The sequence below is a fragment of the Carcharodon carcharias genome, chromosome 3, assembly GCF_017639515.1.
Source record: "Carcharodon carcharias isolate sCarCar2 chromosome 3, sCarCar2.pri, whole genome shotgun sequence".
Taxonomy (NCBI): Eukaryota; Metazoa; Chordata; class Chondrichthyes; order Lamniformes; family Lamnidae; genus Carcharodon; species Carcharodon carcharias.
Window position 1 is genome coordinate 65,387,163 of NC_054469.1, and position 27,605 is coordinate 65,414,767.

The 27,605-nt window shown below is 43.3% G+C and overlaps 1 protein-coding gene across 1 annotated transcript in view; it reads left to right on the plus strand.

The window, feature by feature from the left end:
- Nucleotides 1-8,798: 8,798 nt before the first annotated feature.
- cubn (cubilin (intrinsic factor-cobalamin receptor)) overlaps nt 8,799-27,605 on the plus strand; it is a 457,032-nt gene continuing 438,225 nt past the window's right edge. The window contains 6 exon segments of the mRNA XM_041183948.1: nt 8,799-8,921; nt 9,249-9,344; nt 15,183-15,284; nt 22,739-22,842; nt 23,435-23,561; nt 24,200-24,368. Of these exon segments, the coding sequence (XP_041039882.1) occupies nt 8,799-8,921; nt 9,249-9,344; nt 15,183-15,284; nt 22,739-22,842; nt 23,435-23,561; nt 24,200-24,368 (721 nt within the window).

Consider the following 27,605-nt stretch of genomic DNA (forward strand, 5'->3'; position numbering starts at 1 on the left):
CCTTAATTAATGCTGCTACCCCCACACCCCTCCCTCCTTCCCTATACTTGCTGAACACTTTTTATGCAAGGATATTTAGTACCCAACCCTGCTTTTTGAGCCAGGTATCCGTGATTACTACAACATCACAATCCTATGTGGCTATTTGGGCCTGCAGTTTACCAAGCTTATTTACCATGCTCTGTGGATTTACACACATGCATTGGAAGTCCATATTCAATTTTACTGTCTTTCCTCTTGGTCTGACCCCACCTAATATCTCCCCAATAGCACTAGCAAACCACCCTGCAAGGACATTGTCCTTGCCCTGTTGAGATGCAACCCATCTGCCCCATACAGGTCCTGTCACTCTCCAGAATTAGTCCTGATGTCCCAGGAATCGAAAGCCTGCCTCCATTACCCTCTGTAATCTGTAAGTGTGCATGCCATTTCTTCTGTATCCAATCTTTTGAGTGTATGGGTGTGCAAGTGGTACATTTAATTCAGCATAAGTGTTTGAGAATGAATAACTTTTATTTTAGACCTTTTTTTTAACTCTTTCCCAAGATTATTAATCTTTTAATTCATCTCAGCACCTACTCTGATAAATTTAGTTGCCTTTGTTTCAGAGTTATCTTTGGAACTGTTACACAAATTTGACATCTTCACTTGGGGATTCTGTTCATTTCAGAATCTTTCCTCCATGGTCATTAATTGCTCCTTCGACTCTTTCAAATCACTTGTTAGATCCTCAGTCTGTTTCCTTATCTGCTTCCAAAGTCTGGATCTTCCTTAACACACATCCCATTCTTTTTGTTCCCCAGAAAAAAAAGCATTCACTCTTTTCGCCACCGATGAACAGTGCTAGCAGTGTGTACCATCTACAAGATACACTGCAGAAACTCACCAATGTTCCTTTGGCAGCACCTTCCAAACCCACGACCGCTACCATCTAGAAGGACAAGGGCAGCAGATGCATGGGAACACCACCACCTGGAAGTTCCTTGCCAAGTCACTCACAATCGTGACTTGGAAATATATCGCCGTTCCTTCACTGTCGCTGGGTCAAAATCCTGGACCTCGCTTGCTAACAGCACTGTGGGTATACCTCCACCACATGGGCTGTAGCGGTTCAAGAAGGCAACTCACCACCACCTTCTCAAGCGCAATTTGGGATGGGCAATAAATGCTGGCCCAGCCAGCAATGTCCACATCCCGTAAATGAATTTTTAAAAATTCGTTTTAGAGTTCAAGAATCTCATTGCTTTTTTCACAACGAAGTTCCAACAGTTCATCAGTTTTGGTTTTTAATTCTGTATTCGCCCAACTGGTAATTCATCAGTAATTCTTTTTCCTATTCAAGACGTTTTCACAATACTTAGAGACTTCTAATAGTTAAGAGATCATCACGTTTTACTTAAATATCTTTGTTGAATTTGCTTCTATAACTTTATAATTTAGACATTTCAAGTCCTCAATTATGTCTACTTTCTTACCCCCTGATTTTAATTCTAACTTCAACTTTCCTGCTAATTCGATTAACCTAGCCTTTGTTAATTGTTGCAAGTCATTTGGAGATAAAGTCATAGCAATTGACAAAATCATTGTGTTTTTCAATCTGTATAATAACATTCATTGTGACAATCTTATCAATCATACCAGCTCTTGAATTTGTCTGTGATTCAAAATCCCACAAGAGCCCCCAATTTATGTTATGATCCTAGATCAGACCTGCATGATCTTGCTAGGGACCAATAACGTTTTGTTTAAAGACGACAAAAATTGAAATTCAAAACACTTGCTCAGTAAATAAAGCCACAGGTCATGCACAAACAAAAATAGACTTTATTATACAAGGTTAGAAAGATAATACAATTTCTGATATCTATCTTATACTCTAACATTCAGAGTTAATATAAGGTAGATGTGAATTAACATGCAAACTGTGGTCGAACACACCACACTGCACGTTAAATAGGAAATACAAAGTCCATGGATTTCTCAGCAACCCACCCAGACATCATTAACACTGAGTCAACCAATCTCACTGAAACTCTGTCATTCTCACAAGGGATTCCAGTCTTCACTTTCAAAGATCTTGCCTTGAAATTTTCTCCAAAAGCTATGCCAACATGGATGGCCTCAACAACATTCCAGGGTTTCAATCTCATCTCTTGAGATACCGTTCCCCTGGATTCCCAAGTATGGATTCAAGCACCAACTCACAAGTACAACTTCAGTTCTTCAGCAGCATTGAGGAGAACACTACTGCTCCAAAGGTGTACCTTCATCCCAACAGCCTGCAGCACGGAGTCACCAACCTTCTGCTTTCTTGAATCTTCAGGGCTTCTCCTGAGCCCTCGTTGATTGCCAGGGCTTCTCCTGAGCCTACTTTGACTGCCAGTGCTTTTCCTGAACCCTCTTCACTGAAAGTCTGCTAACCACAGCCCTTTTTCTACTTGGAGTCTCTTTCTCTGCTCTTCACTTTTGAATTTAACTGGGGCCTCTTCCTGTCCCTATCCACTGTCTCAGACACTTCTTTTGGGACCTCTCCCTGTCCCTTCTCCTTGTCCCCTGCCTGTGACACTTGACTTCAATGGTGCTCTACTTTCAGTCACATGAACTGTGTTTTGGAGCCGCTTTCCCTTTCCTCACAGGCACACTAGGCTTAAAGAACTTAAAAATGCTGAACTGCACACGTGCAGCCGGCTCCCTGTCTGCGCAAGTGCCAAAACTGAGGTCTGTCAGGATTTGGAGTTCCTGACCTCAGCTCCCAATGAGAGGGTAAGTTAGCTTTCATAACAAGACACACGTCTTTCCTTACAAAGCATATGATTACGGGCACTAAGAAAGCAAATACATTCTGCCCGTCACAGAATACTTACCTTCTCTTCAGACAAATTTTGTTTCATTTGGGAAAAATTTGGGTATTGTTTGTTTGTGGCTATGCAGCTTCTATGTGCTTCTTTTGAATGATACTTTTAAGCCTCAGTGATTTAAAATGCCTGTAGCAATACTTCTTTAAAGTGCAGTTTGGTTTCAGTTGTATTAATAATTCCCCAGATCCCATATATGAGATAATAAGTGCCATTGTAAGAGAGCAAGTTCATTGTTTATAAATGGGGTGTTGTCTCTTGAAGTTTTCTAAACATATTCTCCAAGTGCTCTTGGCTATGTTACAATGTGTCTTAATTGTATTTGTATTTTTTTTAAACTGACCTGTATGAATGGAAATATCTCTTCTATTGTGTTTTTGTTTATAGAGCAATGTTACCAGGAGTAACAAGGTTAATGGCCTGAGAGATTATTTTACATTGTTGTGAATAGGATGTTTCACAACACAGTTGAAACAGAAAACTTTACATCTTTTCATGGAAAATGTTAGATAAATATTTAAAGCAGTAGGGCTGTTGCTGAGAAAAGTCTAGGGACGTGAAATTTGTTTTGCATTAAGGCAATGAAGAGCTGTCACATACATGATGAGCAGAATGGCCTCCATCTATGCCAAAACTACTATGACTTTTTTTTTTAACTAAAACAGTCTTTAAGCTGCAAGGAGGCCCCCTCTAGTCTTAGATTTGAAAGAAAGCTTCTCCACTGCCGGCTGAAATATTTCAGGGTCCAATGATGCAATGTCCAGACCAGCGGAGCTGATTTCACATGATAACACTTGTGATACTGGAGGAATTAGCTTCAGTGAGGATCCTGGAGCTTGTTCCCAGTTTGAATATCCTGCAGAGACAGTGCTGGTGGAAATTGTCCAGTGCCCGCAGATACCTTTGGTAGATGATCCAAGTCTCACTTCCATATAGAAGGGTGGTGATAGACTAAAGCCTTTATCCTCTGATGGAGATCTCCATTATCGAAGACCTGGTTGTGCAATTTTTGGAAGGCTGCATAGCCACAGCTGATTCTGTGCAGGATCTCTACTTCAATGGTGACCTTTTGAGAAAAGTCACTGTGGGGATATGATAGTGACTTCTAAAGTTTCCCCATAAATAACATTGGCTGGAGATGTAGGTGCCCGTCTGGAGTGGGCTGGTGGAGGATTTTGGTCTTGCTGATGTTGAGTGAGAGACAAACTCTTTTGTGTGCGGAGTTGAAGAAGTTGACGATGGTCTGAATGACTCTTGCAGCATGGGTCACAACTGCTCAATTGTTGGCATTTGTCAGTCGTGGATATGCTAGATGTTCAACTTGGTCTTGGCTGTCAGCCTGTTGGGGTTGGAAAACACCCTGTCAAGTTGAAACTCAATCATGACCCCTTCTAGAAGTTGCTGACAAATAAGCTTGATGACCAGGCTGAGGAAGATAGTGAAGAGAGTTGGTGCAGTCACACAGCTTTGCTTGACGTCTGTCTGGATACGAAAGGGTTTGGTCTCCAATCCATTGCAAAGGACAGTTGCTGTCACACCGTTTTGCAGGAGCCACAGGATAATAGCAAATTTTGAGGGACATCCAAGCCCCTGGGGGACTTTCCAAAGCCTTTGACAGAATAATAAGGTCATGTAGAGCTCTTTCCATTGTCCCAGACGCTTTTCTTTGATTTGTCAAGCAACAAGGATCATATCTGTGGTTTCCCTGGGTGGCTGGAAACCACATTGGGTCCCTGTAACAATGTCTTTGCCAATTCAATAGCGCTGCTAATTTGTGACTTTCCCCAGTATTGGTCCTCACATCCTAGGGAGGCATATTGATTGTGACCTTCCTCATAGCTTGCCTTCCCACCAAGACTGTCCCAGCTAAAACCTGCATGAAGTGAGCCTGCAATGCTGGTCTGAGGATCTAGAGGGGTGAACCTTAATTAAAACATGCATCTTCAAATCCTCAACAGCAGAACAGGCAGATTAATGAGGCACACATGCACATCAGCAGCTGTGAAGACGAATGAAGGTTGGAGTGGGAGTGACACTCTCCAGTCATCATGATTTGCCATGTCATTGGGTAAAGATTGCCAACCCATCAAGATTGTGTGGTTGTCGACTGCGCACCGACTTTCTCATGTTAAAAGTTGACATGAGCCCTTTGCTAGGGATCCAGAAAACCCTCTGACGATGATGACTGTCAATAGAGACAAGGCTGTGAACCTGGAGGTCTCTGGTCACAAATCTCCATGCAGGTGGTGGATGTCTGATGGTCACTGAGCTCTTGGATAGACAGACATAGGTGCCTGGCAGCAGCATCCACATCTGAGCAGTCCTTTTTAGGGTCCCTCTGCTCATCTCACTTGAGGCAGGGGCTAGAAAAGGTGCCTCAAACATAGGCTGACCCAAACTGTCCTGACTGAGAAACCCCACATGGTGGGATCACCAACCTTGTGGTCCAAAACACACACAAGCAATAAATTTCTATATCTGGAATGTATTGACAACCATAACAGTGAATTCCCTGAAAGGAGAACCGCCGTTGTTTCTCAGGAGCTTGCAAGTTAAATCATCAATGCTGTTGCTCTCAGTGAACCCCCACTCCTGGTGGAAGACCAGCTTAGAGAAGGAGGTGGAGGATACACTTTATTCTGGAAGGGAAAACCAGAGGAGGATTGTATCCATGGAGTTAGGTTCACCATCAAAAACAGAATCACAGATATACAGAACTTCCAACTGGTATTAACAAATAGCTCATGACCCTATGCCTTTAGCTTAGTGTCAACCACTGGGCCGCAATCATCCTTGCATATGGTTCCACACACTATTTTACTAATGGAAGCAAACAGTTCTTTTATTTAGATCTGGATTCTGTATTGGCAACCGTCCCAAAACACGACAAACTGATTCTACTGGGAGATTTTAACACCAGCCTTAGACACAACTGCACCATCTGGAAGGGCACCACTGGGAAAGAAGGGGTGGGGAAATCAAATTCCAATGGTGTCCTCCACCTCACCAAGTACACTAAATATGAGCTTACCATCAGAAACACATCCTTTCATCAGAAAGATCAATACAAGATAACATGGAAATAACCTCAATCCAAGTATTGGCACCTCCTGGATTATGTCATTATCCGTGCCCGGGATAGGAAAGATGTGAACATCAGCCAAGCCATGCGGGGTGCAAACGACTGCTGGACAGATCACAGACCTGTATACAACCATGAACATATGCCTGGCACCCAAACACCGAAGATCCTCAAATAAATCTAGGAGAGGATTTAACATCTGTATTCCCCAGGATATAAAAATGAGAACAATTTCAGCTGCAAGCTTCTTCCCATCTTGTTCTCACAGGCTTCAATGATAACAGTGTGGAATGGTTTTGGGACAAGATCAAATTTGTATTTGAAGTGGCATTCGCCAAATCATCAGGTTTGAATCTCACAGGCAACAAGACTAGTTTGATGAGAATGATAAAGAAATAGCCAAACTTCTTGATCAACAAAACTAATCAGTACATGTCAAAATCATGCTACATCACAGCTGAAATGCGAAGAATACTTACTACTTGAATCCAGAGCTCAGATACATGTCATCAAGAATGATTTGAGAAGGCCAATGAAATCCAATGCTATACAGATTGACACATGAGCAGCTTCTTCCAGGCCACCAAGCCACTAAGTCCATCCATGGACCAAAGACATATGGTCCAACCGTACCCCACCCCACCCCCCCAATCTGAAGATGGCAATAATCTTCTCAAAAACAATGTACCTATCTGAGTCCGTAACTAACGTAACCTTCTTAAATGGGAGTCAGCAGTATCGGATGAAGCAATTGAAACAATCTCTCAGCAGCTTGAAAGATCAAATTTGGGTACATGGCCAACACTTACTGAGACATAAAAGGCTATCCAAGATGGTATTTAAGCATTGAAATATCATTCAGCATTTAATGCTGGAAATAGCAATGATGCCTTCATTGTATGATTGTCCAGAGTAGCTGCATCATTTAAAGCAGAAGAAATACTGGGTTAATGGACTTAGAAAAACAGGTTCATCTTCTGTATCCATTGTCTGCTGCCCCATTGAACAACCTCTAACAGAAGAAAGGATGTTGTTTGCTGGCTGGCACCTGGTTGCTGGTGGTGCTGCTGGTTTCTGCTGCCTATTGGTGGTAGCTGAATGGCTTACAGTTGCTTTGCTGCAACTGAGGAAGTGTTGCACAATCAGAGGTGCTGTCTTTTGGATGAGGTATTAAACCAAGACCCCACCTGCTCTCTCCAACAGATGTAAAATATACCATGGGCCTATTTCAAAGAAGGCCAGAGTAGATATCCTGTGTCCTGGCCAATAATTATCCTTCAATCAACATCACTAAAACAGATTACCCAATCATTATCACATTGTTGCTTGTGGGAGCTTGTTGCATGCAAATTGACTGCCCCATTTCTGACTTTACAACAGTAACTACATTTCAAAAGTGCTCAATGGCTGTAAAGTGCTTTGGAATGTCCTGAGTTCATGGAAGGTGCAATATAACATCTGACTAATGTGATGTGATGTTGAGTCCAAGTTCAATAATGCGGTATTCTTCAGAGCAACCAGATAGGGCTGTCACTGTGTCAGAATTCATCCTGAGTAATAGAAACCTGAAATGTAAGCACAGCTGCTTTCCTTTGAGCTGAACTTTACTTAGAAAATCATAGACTTTAAGAAGATTTGACTTAGGTCTTTAAAATAGTGAAATTATTAGATAGAATATTTGACTTAGTCATCTAAGAGAGGACCAACAGACATGAGTATAAATTACATATGCACAGACCTAGATTAGATATTAGCATGTACTTGTTTTTGGAATATTTTGCCAACATATGCTGTGAAAATAGATTTACTGCAAATGTGTAAAGGGAACAGGATGAGTTTCTGTGTCTGGCCAATATAACCTTATGAAGAAAGTATTGGAGTGTGCCTCCCAATCACCGTAGTCTTCTGGAACTTGTTTAATTGTTCTCAAAGGTTGGAGAGGAACTTTCTAGAGTTAAATGAAACCAAAATGTTTTTTCCTCTATGGTTTTTGTCTCTCTCGAGAGTTTGCGCAGCTGGTGGTTGGGAGATTATGGTAGCTAGGATTGATGTTGTCTGGAAGTCATACCATGGACAGACACGAGAGATCGTTTGGTATTTTTCTGTCCTTCGTTTCTGTATATTTCCTATCTTGTTTTTGGGGGTGAGCTTGGTGAGTGCAAACGTCTTATTAAAAAAAAACTAAAATGTCTCCATCAGAAAATTTGGCGTTTAGCGACGCCAGTACTTGGGCCTGCCCATCTGATTTTGTGGTCTGTGCGCACAGAATACATGGTTGCACTCTCTGAATGTGCCACTGGGAATTGACCCTAAAAGTCAACATTTTCTGGTGGGCTTATCTGAAGTGCTATACCATAAGCCTTAGAAACAAAAAGCAAATGCAACAGTAGTTATTTCAGATTTCCACCATCTACAGTATTTTGCTTTTGTAGTCGTGTCTTATATCTTAGTTGGCTAATAATACTTTATAATTGTACATCTAATCTGATGATAGATATGATCAAGGTTCATTTGATTGGGTTAAAGGTACACTTTTTCAAAATCTGGAGTTTGAACAATTACTTCAACCGACCACCATAATCAGCAGAACCTGAAAGGATATGCAATTAACATGTCTTACTCCAGGCACTCTGTCTGGCTGTTAATTGCAATTTTTATATTAAAATGTGAATCTGAAAATGATGGAAATAGTCGACAGGAGAGAGCTATCAGCAGTGACCAGTAGGTATCACTTTAATCATTTCAAAGAATATTACTAAGTTTTGAAGAACAACATATGCATATGTATAGTTTTTGAAGCTGGTATCCATCATCTGTTAATTTCTGTTAATTCAAGTATCTTTTTTATTACAAGACCAAGAATGACTTCAAATAATGGCAATTTGATATTTCAAACTGGTAACCTAAAGAACATTGAATTCAAGACTTCACCATCTGGGAGGATTAAACTAAATAATGATGATCTGGAACAACAATTTATTCAGGTAATACCTGGGAATGTCTGAAATATAAAATACTGTTACCATTTTATTAAGAATATAAATTACTTAGGTTGTAGAAATAGTATTCTTTAATTAAGTAACTCTTACAAAACTATTATTTAGCCAGCCTAAACAAAGATACTTCCAATTAAATATTCTGCTTCATACATTAAATTTTATATTAAGCTTTAACATGTAAAAGTAGTCCTGAATGATACATGTCAGTTTTAACTGTATTTGAGTACTGGATTGCACTTATTATTTTAGTACAACGGCAAATGTCTTGTATTATTACATGAGATTAATTCAATTGTTTTACTGTAACTTTAGATAAGAAAAAATAAAGATGACATTGTAGAAATGAAAACTAGTGGATGTCATATCGCTCAGAATGTTTCCAATCAAATCAGCCAGCTGAATGTGAGGGTAAGTACACAATCTGTGATCTCTTATCTGGCTTGTTCTCTTTCAATTAATCTTCATGGCCATAAAAGTGGAACACCTAGCATTCTGAAGAACGCCTTTGGACTTTATCACGTTAGGAACAGAAAGCGACTCTGTATTCGCATGATACTTTATTCAGCATTTCATTAGGGCCAATTCAACGTGGATCTTAGGTTTTCCACAAAATACACATGAAGAACGTTTAAAGAAGTGGAATTAGATTCTTGAAGCTGTCCTCTATTTAAGTCATATATCCATCAAAAAAAACCTTAAGCCTGAATTTTCACTCCTGGGTCGGGAGTGTAGAGTCAAGTCATTTCCCGGCTCCACAAACCCAATCAAGGAGAAAGTGCCCTGGAGGTTGGAATTTTTGTTCTGGGGTGGCAGGGTTCTCTGGGAGTCGAGCTGGGTGACCCTAGAATGAGTGCAGAGACTGCCAGGTGCGGAGGTGGTTTGAGCAGAAGGCCTGCTTCTGTGCTCTGGTACTATGTTGAATTTTAAAAATAAAACATAAAACATCTAACCAGCCCTGATCCTTCACACTCCCTCAACCCATGCACACTCTCCCCATGACCCATCCATGCCCACCCTTGCCCCTCAACCAACCTCCTCATGGCTCCTCATACACTCTATGACAACCTAGGTCCCTCTTTTCACCCCTATGGATTCTCATAACCTCCATGCCACCTGATCTCCCTCTGCCTACACCCATGGCCTGTCATAATTTCCATGTCATTTCATGCCCCTCTGCCCACCCCCAGGGCACTTTATATTGCCATGCCAGCTTAGTACCAACTCATGAAAACCCATGACCCCCACCCACCATCCTTTGCCCTTATTCCCACCATGCCAACTCACCCAGTATCCACCATGGGCAGACCTCAGGAGCCAAGCAGAGATGAAATAAAATAAAGTTCTATGTGTCTATTGCAGACTTTATGTTTTAAATCCACTCATCCGTAAAAAAAAAATCACTGGATTCACATTCCTTCAATTACATCATCCCTTATAAGAACAAACAATTCATTCACCTGCATAATCCCTTATAAAAACAAGCATTGAAATTCATAGTCCTACTTCAAAGAACCTCTAACTACTTGGAGCTGCCAATCAAACTGTGAAATGGCAGGCTCCCTACTGTGATAATGGAAGGTTTTGAAATCTGTCATGCACCACAAATCTAGTAATGATAGCCCTCAGGCTTATGTCAACAGCCAGAAAAAGCAAACAATGATTTTTTTAAAAAAACATTCCAGATATGTTTTTCAATGATTTATAAGGTAGGAGTTTTAAATACCTTGACAAGTTGACAGTTGCTTTTGACAGTTGCCTTTGACAGTTCATTCTGACACTTTTGACAGTTCCAATGCGATGACAGTTAATGTGTTTCTGTACTTTTCATGCACATTCATGCCTAATTTCAACAATCCCAAGGGGCCTCTCTCTAGAGGCACCTGACCTCCCCCAAATTGTACCTGACCTCTCCCAAATAGTACCTGACCTCCCTAAATGCGTATTTGACCTTCTCTAAAGATGTCCTGGGACCATATCCAAAGGGGTACCCCACCACTCCAAAGGACTCGACAAAGTTTATGTCTAATCTACACACGTTGTGTTTCACACACCTGGGTCACCAAAATTAGACATGAGTGGAGGCAGCTGCTGATTTATATGCGAAGCTGCCTCCAAGAAATGCATTTATGTAAATGCCGAACTGGGGTCCATTCCCACCCCCCTAAAAGGGTAGGCGCTGTGTTTGGGGGTGGGACTTCCGATTTTCAGTCTCTTCTGCCATTTTCGCAACCTCAGAGAGGCTTTTTGTTATTTCAAAAATCCTGGCCTTACTCTTCAAAGGAAAGAAGTAATCTTTGGGTAAGTTTTTAACCCACTCAAAACCCATTCACTTATTCAAAGCTAGAACTGGGTCCTTTGTCCTGACTGAACTAGGGTGTGGGGCATTTCGAGCCTTTGTGAGCCTTTCATTGAATTCTATGATGATTTTTTTTCTGAAAAACATGAAGGATTTTTTGAAAGCTTAATACATATTTTTTCCAATTCTCTAGTTAGATTTTGAATGTTTAAAATTCAATTACTTTGCCTAAAAGTTAATGGTACAGTTATTAAAAAATGTTGGGTTTATGGAAAACAGTATCATTGATAGGTTACTTACTCATTAGTCACCAGTAGAACTTGAACAAAATTATGAGAAAATCCTCTCATCTAAAGATTCCTCTAGTTTTTTTAAACCTAAAAATAGAGGACTGGGGCAATGAGGTTTGCAAGTTAAGTGGATTTCCTTTCAGACCAGCTACATTCTGTTGGTGTCAGTAAAATCCTGCAGAAGTTATTCACCTTGCCTTTCAATCATTACTTCAGTATTTTCTCGACATTGCAATACTGACCAGAAAGTAATTATTAAAGATATTTATTTGTACACTCTTTCCTCCTAAGGCAGCAATGTAATGTTGGAATCTTTGAAATACTGATATATCTGCTGTTTTTGCTGTCCTTTTAGCTGCAAAGCCTTCAAGCCAATGTTCAGATTTTACAATCAGTAAGTACTCTGAATTTTCAATGAGTTTCTATTATACTAATGATGGCCTTATATTTCAGCCAAATGTGAAGTGCATGATAACACAGATTTAAAAAATGACTGAGAAAACTTGGGTTAAAGTTGTGTGGGATTTAAATGTTAGCTGCCTTATCAGAGGGCAGATGAAGCATAGATTAAGGTTACGTTGTTAAACTACACTACAGGTAACTAGATTTCATACCTAACCTCAAAACTTGCAGAATAGCATTCAGTCCTGTCTGATTTTGGGATCAGATTTGAGTTGGGCTGTTTACAGACAGCTAACAATTCAGATTGGGACCAATTATTAATAGATCAAAAAAAAAGGGCTCAACAAATTGGAAAGTATTTAATTCTTCAGGCAATGTCTAGAACATGAGACCTGACTCTGTGGAGTATACTGCAATGGTAGCTACTGATGAGACATTGGGCTGGATCTTACAGCTCCCCATCGGGCGTGTTTTCAGGGTGACAGGGGCACATAAAGTAGGAGCAAAGGCAAGTATACCACCTTCTCATCTACCCCCAAGCTGATCCCCATAATAGAGGGGGTGGGCAGGCAATGGCAGCCTGCCTGCCATATGTAAATAAATGTCAATTCAGCTTGTTAACAAGCCAATTAAGCCCAAAATTATGCTGCCCATGCCATAACATGGTTGGTGTTCGCAGGCAGGTAGGTGGGAGTGGGCAGCCCATTCTTTCAAAAAAAGTTTTTAAAAGGGCAGGAAGCAAAGGGGATACTACCTTTAAGGGGGTGCCTTTTGCTCATTGGGACACAAAGATACCATCCTCCACCTTCCTTCCTCCCCACCTGCACTGCAAAACCCACAGCTCAACTCCCCTCAGCTTTCGCCCTAAGGCACCTGGCCCCTTCCTGCCCAATACCTCTGACTTACCTGAGTCTGGGATCCACTGGGGCCTTCATCATGGGCCTGCTTGCAGTACCGGCAGCACCCACCACTGAGCTCTGGCATTGCAGAGACTACCAATCAGATTGGCCAGCTGTAGCGAAGGGCAGGACATCCTCCCACTTAGGGGCAGAGATCCCACACTTAGCTAGTTGTTGCCACTCAAGCAGTGTGCCTCCCCCCCACCTTCCCATGGTTGTGCGCGTGGTCCATTCTTATCTAGTAATCGTAGTCAGAGAATCATTTGTAATGGCTTCTCTCCTGGACCATGACCTCTGGTGTCCCTCAAGGGTGTATCCTGGGTCCTCTCCTATTTCTCATCTACACACTGTCCCTTGACAACATCATCTCAAAGCACAGCATTACATTTCATACTTTTCATGGCGACACCCATCTCCACCTCACCATCATCTCTCTCGATTCCACCACAGTTCCTAAATTATATGTGCACCTTATTTTGTCTCTATCTGCTTTTTCTTTGTATCTGCAATTGTGTGCTGATTGCCTTCACATTCCAACTGGTAGCTTTCCTTTGTCTGCTGCTTTCTATTCTTGTTTGCCAGCCACAGAGCTTCTGGTCTTAACTTCCTCCTTGTTGGGGCTACTTCCAGGTCAAATGTCACCAGGTCACATGGACCAGTATTTATTATTATCCAAGAAAATTACAATTAATCCTTTTACCATTGATGCAAACCTTTTGAAACATTCTTAAAAACAATTACAGATACCACAGACATTTTTAAGAAATTACAAATTTTCTGTACTGTACTGCACTGCTTCTGGTTCAAAGGATGTCACAAAATATAAGTTGCTGTTGTAATCTGTTTTTAGCTATGGTGTGGTTGCAAATGTTTCTTAAAAGAAAACAGGCAATTTATCTGCTTGGCCTGGGTGGTCAAATATTCCTGGCCCAATTTGTCCCACATTTCAGATTTGAGAATAACATCAGGAATCCTTTGGTTCTAGAAAGAGCAGAGTAAAGAGAGAAAATCAGAGCAACAGCCATCTAAATATCTAGAGTATTGCATTCATTAGGAGCATCAAACTTGTTATGAGATCTCGACTTACCTTAGCATTGAGAGCGCAGAGCAGGAACTCCAAGTCCTGACTGGCCTTGGGAGTTTTGCACATGCATGGTCCAGGAGTGGGTGGTACATGTGCAATCAAGCATTTCTGTACTTCTTCAGGCTGAGGATGGGCCCAGTGTGCCAGCACAAAAAAAGGTGCAGAAATGGGGTCTTGTGACCCAGGAGCAGATCACCACAATAGTGAGGGGTCAGGGAGAGGGGGCAATGAGAGTACCTAGAGGCAGTCCCAGGCAAGGTACAGGGAGAGGGCTCAGTTAAAAAAGAAAGAGGAGCAGCAAAAGAGGCTCCAAGCAGAAAAAGGGCTGTGGTTGCCAGACTTTAAGTGGTGAGGGCTCTAGAGAAGCGCTGGCAATCAACAAGGACTTGGGAGAAGCCCTGAAGATCCAAGAAGGCAGCAGAAGTTTGGTGACTCTGCTGCAGGCAGTTGGGAAGAATGTATCTCTTTGGAGCAGTGTTCTGCTTGGCCTGGCCAAAGAGCTTGGGAGTTGGTGATTGAATGTATACTCTGGAATCCAGGGGAATGGAATCTCAGGAGATGAGATTGAAACCACGTGAGGTGGGCTGCTTTTGAGGCTGTCTGATTTGGAGCAACTTTTGGAGAGAATTCTAAGGCTAGATTTTGGAAGGTGAGACTGGAATCCCTCAGGAGAAAAAGAGCTTCTGTGACATTGGTTGACTCACAGTGCTACTGACATCTGGGTGGATTGTTGATAAATCTGCGGACCCTGTCTTGGTTGCATTTGCTATTTAACGTGCAGTGTGGTACGTTCGACCACAGTTTGCCTGTTAATTCACATGTACCACATAATATCCTTGAATGTTAGGGTATAAGCTAGATATTGCAAATTGGTTTATCTTTTTGTTCTTGTATAATATTATTTTTGTTTGTTCAAAACCTGTGGAATCTTGTGGCTTTACTTTCTAGCAAATGCTTTGAATCTCAAACTTTATCTACTATAAACAAAACGTTACTCGTCCCTAACCGGATCTTACCAAAAACTTGGGCATTGGGTCCAGGATTATAACAACCTTTATTAGAGATATTGTACAATAAATCTGGGATTTGAAAGCCCTAAATTAAAATTATTCCTTCAGTTTGTTATTATATAATCTGAAATGTATTTAAGCAGAAACAATGGAAACGCACTTATTTTGTTTGTTCAAAACCCATGGAATCTTGTGGTTTTACTCTCTAACAAGTGCTTTGAATCCCAAACTTTATCTACTATAAACTGCATTTTTCATATTTCAGATATTGCAAAAACACACATGCACCAGCAACCCTTGTCAGAATGATGGAATGTGTCTGGATCTCATTGACTCTTTCTTCTGTCTCTGTCCAAACAACTGGAAGGCAAGAAAATTTCTCATTAGACATTATATTTTCTGTAAATTGAGATGAAAATGTTCTAGATGGGTGATTTTTTTTTCTCACCAGTTAAACCCATGGAAATTAATTTAATGCATATATAGGGTTTGGGCTGTATGCATCAGGAGAGAATACCATTAGCAGTAAAGAAGCTCTTTCATAAACACTACACTTTAATGATGAACAAAACAGTGAATTACAACATATCATGCCCATTTATGCTCTCTTTACCTTGCTGGACTGTAACGACATTCCAAAGAGGAACATCCAGTGGTCAGAAAATAAAATTGAGAAGTGTGATTTTCAAACTGCTGTTTATTAGCAGTTTGCTACATTAATGTTGAGATTTGGGCTTTTGAGTACAATATTGTCTAAAGGTTCATGATCAATGTTGTGAAGCTATAGCTAAAGCAAAAATGGTTCTCGGATCATTTTGTTCTTATGCAAGAGCTTGGTTAGTCCTCTGTTAGAATACAGTATCCAGTTGTTGTCCTCTTACACAATGGGAGATTTTGAGACCCTGGAAAGAGTGCATAGAAGGCTTAACTCCCAGTTTAAGACACCTTACTTACCCAGATAGGTTCAAGAGTTGCATCTATATACTTCAGAAAAGCATAGACTCGGGGGGAATCGCCCCAGTTTGCACTAACTGCGGTAGCGAGCGTGTGAAGAGTCGTTTTACGTGCCGGCCACAGTGGTGGGTTTTTACACCGTATAGTCGCATTCCTGGCATATACTGCCTGATTAATAACGTGTGCACGGGAAACACTCCGTGATTTTCAAACTGCTGTTTATTAGCAGTTTGCTACATTAATGTTGAGATTTGGGCGTTTGAGTGCATTATTGTCTAAAGGTTCATGATCAATGTTGTGAAGCTATAGCTAAAGCAAAAATGGTTCTCGGATCATTTTGAGTCAAAAATGGGCAGGCGCCCATTTGATTCAGCTGCCCAGCCATCACCTCAGGCCTTCACTAATCCGGATGCCATATTTAAAGGGTGCTCCTGCACAGAGCTAGACCTCACTAAGGGATCAAAAGCTGCTGGAAAGTCATGGCTGCCAAAGGAAGGAAACATGATGCCCCCAGATTTAACAATGCCTCTCTCAGGCACCTACTGGGTGCAATGGAGGCCCGCCGTGAAGTCCTCTATGCCTGCTCTGGACGAAGACTAGCAAGCAAGGTGACAAATCCAGCATGGGAGACGGTGGCAGCGGTGGTCAGCGCCAATACCCTGCAAAAGAGGTCAGCCACCCAGTGCCGAAAGAGGATGAATGATCTCCTTCGTTCCATCAGGGTAACTCACTCTTCCCCTCATTCTTAACTCGCACACTCTCAAATCCATCAAACATCACAGAGGTCTCAGTCACTGCCAGTTCAAGGGATATCACCATTCACTCTCTCACACACAGCTTCATCTGCCCTGTGGATCGCGCCCTCATCCTGTCTATGGCACCACTCACCATCCACACGTCCCAGGCATCCTTCTCATCTGGCCTGGCAGGCATCCTGCTTACGTTCGCTCCATTTGTATTCATGCAGGACAGGATGGCACACAACAAAAGGGAGAAGTCACAGACCGGTGGACGAATGCCCGACATCAAGGTCTTCACAAACTTTGAAAACAGAGCCATCCAGCTGGACGCCGATGATCTGGATCATTCCTGTGCTGACAGTGAGGTTGGCGGTGCTCAACCAAGTGGGGATCCAGCTGTGTAACACCCATTGGACAACCATGCTATGATTCACTTCCCCTGTTCCGCAGTCCCCTGCCATGCATTAATTATTTCTCCTTGCTTTCATGGTCACATCTAGGAATGGGTGCATGAGCCAGGTCCTCAACTCAAACCCTGAAGACACCTCAGCAGTTGAATCTGATGACACCCTAATTGAAGACCCACCACACCCTCCACCATCACAGAGACACACACCTCGGTGGGACCTAGTTCTAGAGTAACTTCGGGGTCACAATCTGGTGAGCATATTGCACTGTCTGATCCACAGCAGACAGTGGCAGGGACTTCCCAGGACACTTGGAGGACTTCTGGAGGCTAGATTCCAAGTCAGATGATGAGCCTCTGGACTCAGTCATGCCTCAGTTGCTGGAGTTGCAAAGGCAAGCTTGGGAACATCAGGAAGAGATGTCTCCTGCACTCTTCAGATTGCAAGGCACACTGGAGGATTCCGTCCACCTTCAGTCTGAGGTGATAGTGCTGGCAAGCCAATGTACCAAGGACAACACTGGTAGGATGGCAGCCGCCATGGAGACCTTGGTCCAGGACATTGGTCCTGCACTGCTGCGCAAGTTGAACTCCATCGCTGATGCCTTTGTTGGCCTCTAAACATGTGTATGTGAGAGGAGTGCGGGGCAGCTAGATCTCACTCCAGCTTCCCCTTCTCCTCAAGGAGTCAGCCAAGGGCCCTTTGGTACCCATTGGGAGGAGGAGCAGCAGGCGTATGCCACCCCACCCCCCCACCTGGGGCTATCCATCCAAGTGACTCCGGGAATGTCTGGCCAATCCAAATCTTTTCTGCCCTTGACACCCCACAGCTCCAGCTCCATAGGCCAAAGAGGGGTGGCTGACCCACAGCTGGACACCCAAAGTAGGCTGGGGCCCTCCAGAGAGTGCCTGCCAAGGTCATTACAGACAGGGTGTAGCAGTCAGCAGGCTTCCTCCACCTCTGCTGTGGATATCAGGGGAAGCACCAAGACATAACAGCAGGGTTAGGAAGGTTAAGAAGATGTAGTTGCACAGCCTTGGTACGGGTGTTAATAACTTGTACATAATGTTCACTATTGTAAATAAACTCTCAAGTGTGTCTCCTTGCCTATGGCTCCTTGTTCTGATGAGCAGTGTTCTTGTCACTCAGATATGAAACCTTTCTGCACAAGATAAAGGCAGGTGTCTCAGTCCAGGGCCTCTTCCCTGCACAATGTGTAACCTTCAGAGCAAAGTGGTGGTTTGACTTCACACTCACTGGACACATTAATGATATCTGCATCTTGACGGTGCTGGTCATTGCTGCCAGAATTTTGTGGGCAGGCATCACAGAGTTCCGTCATTCTCTCTGTGTGCTCTCAGCACCTCTTTGAGGTGGGACTGGCCCCCATCTCTTCAGCATCTGTGACTGTTGATGCTGTGCTCCTGAAGGGGTCAGGGGCTGAATGTGGACAAAAGATAAGGTGCATTTAAAGTTACGCAGCTGGGTCTTCATGATATGGCCCTGGTCACAGAGCACAATTGAGCTGCCCTGAGCCAGTCAGGAGTCAGACATTCACAGAGGCAATGTGCAGATCTATGGATTGTCCTCACTGCATCTCATCATCATCTTCCACAAATCTTGCGACTATGAGAGCCTCCCGAGCACGCCTGACTCATCTGGCCAGTGCAATGGCCTACTGACGGCATCTTTGCCTTTGAGGACCGTCATCCCCTTCGTCATCCTCCTCATCGCAGGAGACATGCAGATCTTCCATCTCCTCCTCCCACCCCGACATTGCAGCACCAAGTTCTGGAGCATGCAGCAAGCCACAGTGATGCGCAACATCCTCGGTGGACTGTATTGCAGTACTCCACTGGACCTGTTGAGGCACTGGAACCTCATTATCCAAATGCCTATCATTTGCTCCATCAAAGTCTGATCATAGCATGAGCCTCATTATACTGATGCTATGCTGCAGTCTGAGGCCACCACACAGGTGTCATCAGCCACATGCACTGTGGGTAGCCCTTCACCATGAAAAGACCCTGAAGCCCCTCTGGACCCTGGAAGATGTCAGGGATCTGAGACCTACTGAGAATGTAGGAATCATGGACACTCCCTGGGAATCATGTGCAGACCTGTAGGATGCATATGTGGTGGTCACACACCAGCTGAACATTCAGCATGTGGAAGCCCTTGCAGGTGATGTAGTTGAGTGCTAGTTGCCATGGAGATCTAAATGCCATGTGAGTGCAGTCAATGGCACCCTGCACCTGTGGAAAACCAGAGATCTGCACAAATCCCAGCGCTCTTGCTTTCTGGCTTTTCTGATCCTGGGCAAAATGCACAAAGTTCAGTGCCTTCGTGAAGTTGGCGTCTATGGCCGGTTTTGTCATCGCACCGACGTTCTTTTCGATTTTCCTTGACACAATGCTCCAACTCACCCTCAGCAAGCTCCCCGCTGGAGTGGAGCTAAACTACAGAACAAATGGGAACCTGTTCAACCTCCGCCGCCTGCATTCCAGATCCAAGGTTGGCCATCCTCTGTCATTGAACTACAATATGTAGATGATGCTTGCGTCCGTGAATACTCGGAGGCTGAGCTCCCAGCCATCATCAACACCTTCACCGAGATGTACGAGAGCATGGGCCTTACACTAAACATCCATAAGTCAAAGGTCCACTACCAACCTGCCAGCTCTACACCGCTCTGCCCCCCGGGCTATCAAAATCCATGATGAGGCCTTGGACAATGTGGACCACTTTACATATCTTGGGAGCCTTATCAACAAGGGCAAACATCGACAACGAGGTTCAACATCACCTTCAGTGTGCCAGCGCAGCGTTTGGCCGCCTGAGGAAGAGACTGTTTGAAGACCAGGACCTCAAACCCAGCAACAAGCTCATGGTCTACAGAGAAGTATTGATACCCGCTCTCCTATATGGCTCAGAGATGTGGACAATGTACAGCAGGCATCTCAAAACTCTGGAGCAGTATCACCAGTGCAGCCTCAGCAAGATCCTGCAAATCCACTAGCAGGATAGGTGCACCGTCAGTGTTCTCACTCAGGCCAACATCACCAGCATTGAAGCATCAACCAAGTTCGATAAGCTCTGCTGGGCGGCCACATGATCAGCATGCCTGACACGAGATTCCCAAAACAAGCGCTCTGCTCAGAGCTTCGCTACGGCAAGTGAGTCACAGGAAGGCTGAGGAAACACTTCAGCTGCGGAAGAATGCTCACTCCCGACAATCTTTTCCAAATGCGTGGCCACTTCCCTCACCCACCCCCCAACATACTTCTTTCAGCCTGTGTTGCCTTGCATCCCCTTCCACTGTACCCCTTCCTCTCCACCACCCCCAACAGCCTGCCCTGCACTAGAGCCCTTGCTCCAGCACTGTACTGAAATCCAGCCAGGAAAAAGCAATTTGCCTGTGCACCCACCCCCAGCGGCCCCACACAAATGTGCAGTGCCTCTTCCTTGATGTCCTACAGGTGATGTTCACGAGCACAGCACATGGTTGTGTGCACTCACCTCCCAATTCTCCTTGAAGTTCAGACTACCAGGTGCATGACTTTTAAAGGCAGTTGTGAGCCTGCAATTCTGAAGTTACACTGATATAGGTGGTAAATTTGATGTAAGGGGTTGATTCCAGCAAGTAGGGTTTATAGTGAGATGCTAAAGTATTAAAATTAGGTTCCCGCCATGCAGTGGCAGCAGAGACGGCCCGCCATTGATGGGTGGAGTGGATGATTGCGAACTGGTTTCACAATGGCTTGAAACGATTTTTGTCCTTGACGCCATATTGCCCTCCCCCCACCTGCCATGGCACTCGACACCAACAGGACCAGACAATTCCGCCCTGAGGGCGGTAAAATAATGAAGGGACTAAATAGTACTTAAGTGGAGCAAGTATATCAACTCAGTAGGATGGGAGGACCAAAAGTCACCCTTACAAGTTATGTAAGGCAGACTAGGTTGGATGTTTGGAAATCCTTCTTTGCCCAGAAAATAGTTGTCCTGTGAAATAGGTTGCTGGCTTGTGCAGTGAATTTCCCATTTTCCTTCAAGAAAATGCTGTGGCTGTTCTGACTGGGTGTAGGTCGCCTCATATATCTCTTCCTTTACTGACCCTGGCTAAGAACCTGGAACTCCCTCCCTAACAGCACTGTGGGTGTAACTACACCACATGGACTGCAGCGGTTCAACAAGCTGGCTCTCCACCACCTTCTCAAGGGCAATTAGGGATAGACAATAAATGCTGCCCTTGCCAGTGATGCTCACATCCCACCAATGAATAAAGAAAAATATGTGGTCAGTATCCTGTAAAATAAATTTGGTTCTATGTGTTCTCCTGGACTAGTTTTGATAACCTGAAGGAGTTGGAATGGATTGTTGCAGATTTTATTCCCTAATTGGCCTGGGTTTTTCTGGTTTTCACCTCTGCTAAGAGATACATATGAACATACAAAGATACAACCATAGGAATTAGAAGCAGAATTAAGCCACTCGGCCCTTCGAGCCTGCTCCGCCATTCAATAAGATCATGGCTGATCTGATTGTAACCTCAACTCCCCATTCTCACTTATCCCCTTTCACCCCCTTGCTTATCAGGACTCTATCTTGTTCTGCCTTAAAAATATTCAAAGACTCTGCTTCCACCACCTTTTGAGGAAGAGTTCCAAAGACTCATGACCATCTAAGAGAAAAAAATTATCCCCATCTCTGTCTTAAATCTCAATTGAAGGTGGGATCATTGAATATTTTTAAGGCAGAGGTAGATAAATTCTTGTTAGGCAGGGGAATGCAAGGTTATCAGGTTAGATGGGAATGTGGAAATCGAAACACAGGAAGAACAGCAATGATCTGATTGAATAGTGGAGCAGGCTCGAGGGGTTGAATGGTCTACTCCTGTTCCTATTTCTTATGTTCTTAAATGAGTAACCCCTTATTTTTAAGCAGTGACCCCTAATTCTAGCTTCCCCCACAAGAGGAAACATCCTTTCCACACCCACCCTGTCAAGACCCCTCAGGACCTTATATGTTTCAATCAAGTTGCCTCTTACTCTTCTAAACTCTGCAGATACAAACCTAGACTGTCCAACATTTCCTCATAAGACAACTCTCCCATTTCAGGCATTGGTCTAGTAAACCTTCTCTGAACAGCTTCCAAAACATTTACACCTTTCCTTAAATAAGTATGTAGTCTACTTTTGTCTTCAATTCCCCTTGCAATAAATGATAACATTCTATTAGCTTTAGACGATTAAATTTAGACTTTAGATTACATGGCTCTGGTGGGTGGGAAATGTCTACGATATGTTGCACTAGGTATCACAATTGCAAAGGACGGCCTTGTTGGACTAGTGGGTTTTACCTTGTCTGTCTGTTTGCACATTTAAGAATTTGCTTACAATATAAATATTACAGACCAGCTGCCAAAGTTGTTATGGAATTACTTTTTCCTGAAGTGATTCTGTAATTTAAAAAGGCTGAAGTGTATGTGCCATCTTCATCATAATGATTTTATATTAACTCTTAAGATTCTATTTTGCTAGTCCTCTAAAGTTTCTGTTATTGAGCACAATAATTGCTGTTATGAGTGAATTTGCTCCATAACTAACAGGGAGCATTAAAATTTTCAGTTGTGGATTGCTTGAATTTCAATGAAGCAGAAGAAAAACTCAAAGCTAAGTTCCAAGTGCTCATAATTTCTCATTACATTGTTTATTTAGGGACCCACTTGTTCTGATGATATAAATGAATGTCTGACCTATACTGGAACGCCACTCGCATGTCAGAATGGAGCGACGTGTGTTAACACAAATGGCAGTTACAGGTAACAGGACCTACCTTTGTCAAAGCTGAGAGATGTTAGGCTTGCTGTAGATGTTTTACTGTCAGAAGTTATTACTGTCAAGTTACTTACTTCAAAAAGCCAGAGAAATAGGATTACAAATTAATTGAATGATACATGCTGATAACAAGCAATCTCCACAAGTTGATGAAACACAGAGACAGCAGGCTGAATATTTAGGATTAGCACACAGGAAGCATTTATTTCAAAATACATAATGGGCTGTCAACAGTATTGTATGATGTATTTGTGAAGTATTTTGGAATGCTGAACTGAATGAATATTTGATCCTTTTACTTTCATGCTGAAAAATTAATACTGCTTATGCTCTTTGTTTTGAAGTGAGGTTGCACCAAGCTTCCCTTTTCTTTACAATGAGTGCCCACTCTTTTAGCCCATTGTGGTTTCAAACTAACAGCGTAACCAAAGTGCAGCATTCTTAAATCAAGCCAGGATAGCAGAGTGTTGTAAAACATCTGTATCAAACCTGTATACCAAGGGCATAGCATTATGAAATAAAGATCCTATTGACCTTATTTTTAACATTAGTGATATTTTGTACTGTCATCCTCAGCTGTACCTGTACTCCAGAATGGTATGGTCCACACTGTACTTCCAAATATGATGATTGCCAAGGTGGATCAAAAGCACTATGTGAACATGGCATCTGTATTGATTCAGAGAGAGTGCAGCCAAATCAGGTAAAAATCCATGGAAGGATTTGTGAGTCCAAGTTTAAAAAAAAAAAAATTGTTTCTGTACAGATACTCTGAATAAGCATTTCTACTATAACACTTGAACTGAAGTTCATGAAATAATTGTAGGCTGAATTTAGTGATACCACTATTCCCAGTCAGAATGGAGATGAATGGGTGATTTCCCCCTTCATTTACATCTGGATACTGCATGATTGTAGGTGACAGGGATTGATTTTATGATAACTACCCTCCACTCACTGCATTTTGTTGGAAAAGCTATCAATTTATATTGTGTAAACATCCTCTGTCATTGCAATTTGCTGGAGAAATTTTGTATCAATTGGGAGAAATTGTTCCAGCTTTGGTCATGAGCTCTGTTTGCTGCATTTCGTTGTGATTCTTTTTAAATAGATTCTGTAGAGTGTTTGTTATAGTTTGCAGTCCAAAAGAAAACATTGTTATTCAGTAAATAGACTTTGTTTGCTGTGCCCTATTGAAAGTCCCACCCTGCCTGAAACTCTTTGATTGACACAGAGCAATCCATGGACTGACATAGTGGTGTTAATTGACATACAGCATTTGTATCTTTAATTGCAAACATTTATTAATATTCAATGTTTCCATTTGCTGTCCATACACAGCCCAAGTACCAGTGTCTCTGTCATGATGGGTGGACTCAAGCTCCTACAAGTTCAGCTTGCAGCTCTGATATTGATGAATGTAGTCTTCCTATTCTTCCCTGCTCAACAAATCCTCCAGTCCAGTGCTTTAATTCACAAGGTTCTTACTCTTGTGGGCTGTGCCCAGCAGGTAATAAAGTGTTTGCTTTTTATCTTAAATTGATTGAAATATATCATAATCAATCATTAGAAACTTGTCAATGCGACAAGTATTCATTATGACCTGAATTTGCAGTCAGCGGCAAAGCAGGGGTGAAGAAAGTCTCACTGAGAAATCTAGTGATCCCTGTACTGAGAGTTTTACTTCTCTCACATTGCAGTGGGTCCTAACATTATTTAATGAGAATTCCCAGTGTGGAGTTGTAGTAATGTCATCAAATTGTCCAAGCAATCAATCACATGAAAGAATTTTCACAGACAGACATGTAGGAAATGAAAAGCACGGAAATCAAATCACATTTTAAAAATTTTACATCCATCAAAATAAAGATTGAGGCATATTCATGTAATGAAGGTAGAAGTTTAAATGATCTGAAAAAATATCATTAAAAAAAGTTTAAAAATTCAGTAATTAATCTTTATAATGAATTTAACAAGACTCCACAAATATAGAACTACATTTTCAGGGCCAGATCTGTCATCTAGTAATTATTACTCAGATTGCTGTTAAAAGCGATTGCTGTTAAAAGCCAAGTGGTTCCTAATTAAACAAGGTGTAACTTTTTTGGAGGTTTCTAACAGCAATGGGAGAGGGAAACAGGCACTTACTCATCAATAAAATGATATATATGGTTGCTGATTCTGGAGGTTGAAAGGGTGGAGGGGGTGGGTGATGGCCCACAGCACAGCCTGTGGTGGAGCGGTTGTGATAGACTGCAGCTTCAGAATTTCCATGTTAATCTACACTTGCACTAAATCCTGAAGGTGAAGTCACTTTCAGAGGGGAGGTGACAGTGAATGCTGGAGGTTTGCCATCAAGACTTCCTGCAAAATCCAGACCAATGTCTCTTCTATGCCTTTTTATTCTTTCACAGGATGTGGGCATCACTGGCTGGGCCAACATTCATTGCGCATCGCTAATTGCCCTTTAGAAGGTGGTGGTGAGCAACCTTCTTGAACCACTGCAGTCCATGTGGTGCAGGTACACCCACAGGAAGGGAGTTACAGGATTTTGACCAAGTGACAGTGAAGCAATGGTGATATAGTTCTAAGTTAGGATGTTGTGTGGCTTGGAGGAAAACTTGCAAGTGATTGTGTTTCCATGCATCTGCTACATTTGTCCTTCTAGGTGGTAGAAGTCACAGGTTTTGAAGGCGCTGCTAAGGAGCCTTGGCAAATTGCTGCTGTGCATCTTGTAGGTGGTACACGCTGTTGCCACTGTGCGTTGGTGGTGAGGGAGTGAATGTTTAAGATGGTAGGTGGGGTGCCAATCACGCAGGTTTTTTTGTCCTAGATGGTGTTGAGCTTCTTGACTGTTGTAAGTGTACAATAGGTACGGAAATCACCTCCAACTGCATGGGCAAACACCCCATACCCATGGCTTTGATCATATTGGCCTTCAACTTCTATGCCTCTGGTTCTTTTCAGGGCTCAGTGGGGGATCTGTGCGGCGTTTCTCAATCAGCTGCATACAGTTGTGTTAAACACATGACTGATGATACCTTTAGACACGCCCGCACATTTATCCACTTCCGGACCGATGAGGCGAGCCAGGCAGAGAAAGTATGAGGCTTCGCTGTGATGGCTCAGTTCCCCTGCATCCAGGGTGTAAGAGATTGCATTCATGTGGCCATCAAGGCACCAGCAGGTGAGACAGGAACTTTTGTAAACAGAAAAGGGCTCCACTCAATGAATGCTCAGATGGTCTGTGACCACAGGACACAGATGCTCCAAGTTTGTGCCATTACCCTGGGAGATCACAGAATACTTACATCCTGCGGCACTCACAGGTACCAAGACTGTTCATGGCTCCTGCATGAGTGGATAGATGGCTTCTGGGTGACAAGGACTATCCCTTGAAGAGGAGGCTGAAGACCCTACTCCATCATCCAAGAACTGAGGCTGAGGAGAGATACAACAGGTGTCATGCCTCCACAAAGGCATTACTGGAGAGGACCATTGGGTTGTTGAAGATGCGCTTCAGATGCTTGGACCAATCACCGGGAGCATTGCAGTATCCTCCAGAACATCTCTCTCATAGTTGTCACATGCTGAGCCCTGCACAAACTGGCTCTGTCCAGGGGGGACCCACTGTAGTCTAAGGAAAGCGAGGCAGCTCCATAGTCCAGGGAAGGTAACTCAAGTGATGGCTCAGCAGAAGAAGAGCCTGGGGAGACGCAGGGTGAGGACCTCCAGGCAGAAAATAGGAATCTTCCTGGAGGCAGGGACACCAGGGATGTTTTGATCCAGCGAACCTTCAGCTGGGAATCCAAGGCATCGATGCCTCATCAAGCCAATAGCACTGTCTCCGTTACTAACAATCAATAAATGAGAATTCAACCCAGTACACCAGACACAACGCCATACGTTCACAAGTCTGTGCTGCATCTGGCACCTATTCAAACCATCCAGCCAACTCAACCCATTTAAGTCAAATAAATGTTATGTTACTTCACATGAACAACCAAAGAACAAACAAGCTGTCCATCCCTAACACAAATGTTAAAATAATTAACGCAAATAATGTCACCCATGACACGCCCCTATTGTGCTCAAGGTGCTTTCAACTCACATCTGTGGGTGCTATGTCTTGGTGCCCCACCTCCTCCCTCGCTGACAGCAACATTGGAAGCAGCCTGCTGACTCTGCTGTCCTGGTGGCCCTGATGACCTTGGCGGGCATCCTCTGGCCACCAGAGCCTGAGCAGGCGCCACCTGGGGGGGGGGGTGTGTCCAGCCCCATGGCCATGCATTCCTTAGTCGTCGCGGCATCATCAGATGCAGTGGACACTGGCAGACGGGTGGAGGAGCTGGTGCCCTCGTCCGGAGCACCCTGAAGGAAGCTCATAGAGATGACAGGCAGCTCGTCTGTAAGCGTGAGGTGCATTTGTACCTCCCTGCTCACCATTGATAGACGGGCACCTAGATTAGGTGCCTCAACCATCTCTCACACTAACTGTGACCTCCTGAAGTCACTGCTTGTGTGAGGACTTGCAGGTCTGAGTGTAACCCCAGGAACCCCTGAGTCTGCTCCTGAAGCTGCTTCTCCATAAGAGTTGCTACCCTTTCCATGGAGGAGGCTGTGCGCTCTGTGTTAAGGGTCAATGCAGAACTCATGCTCCGCATGGACTCCTCCATGACAGAGACCATGGCACGGAGACCCTCATGTATCTCTGGCAGATCTTCCTACGCATCCTGCTGGACCCAGC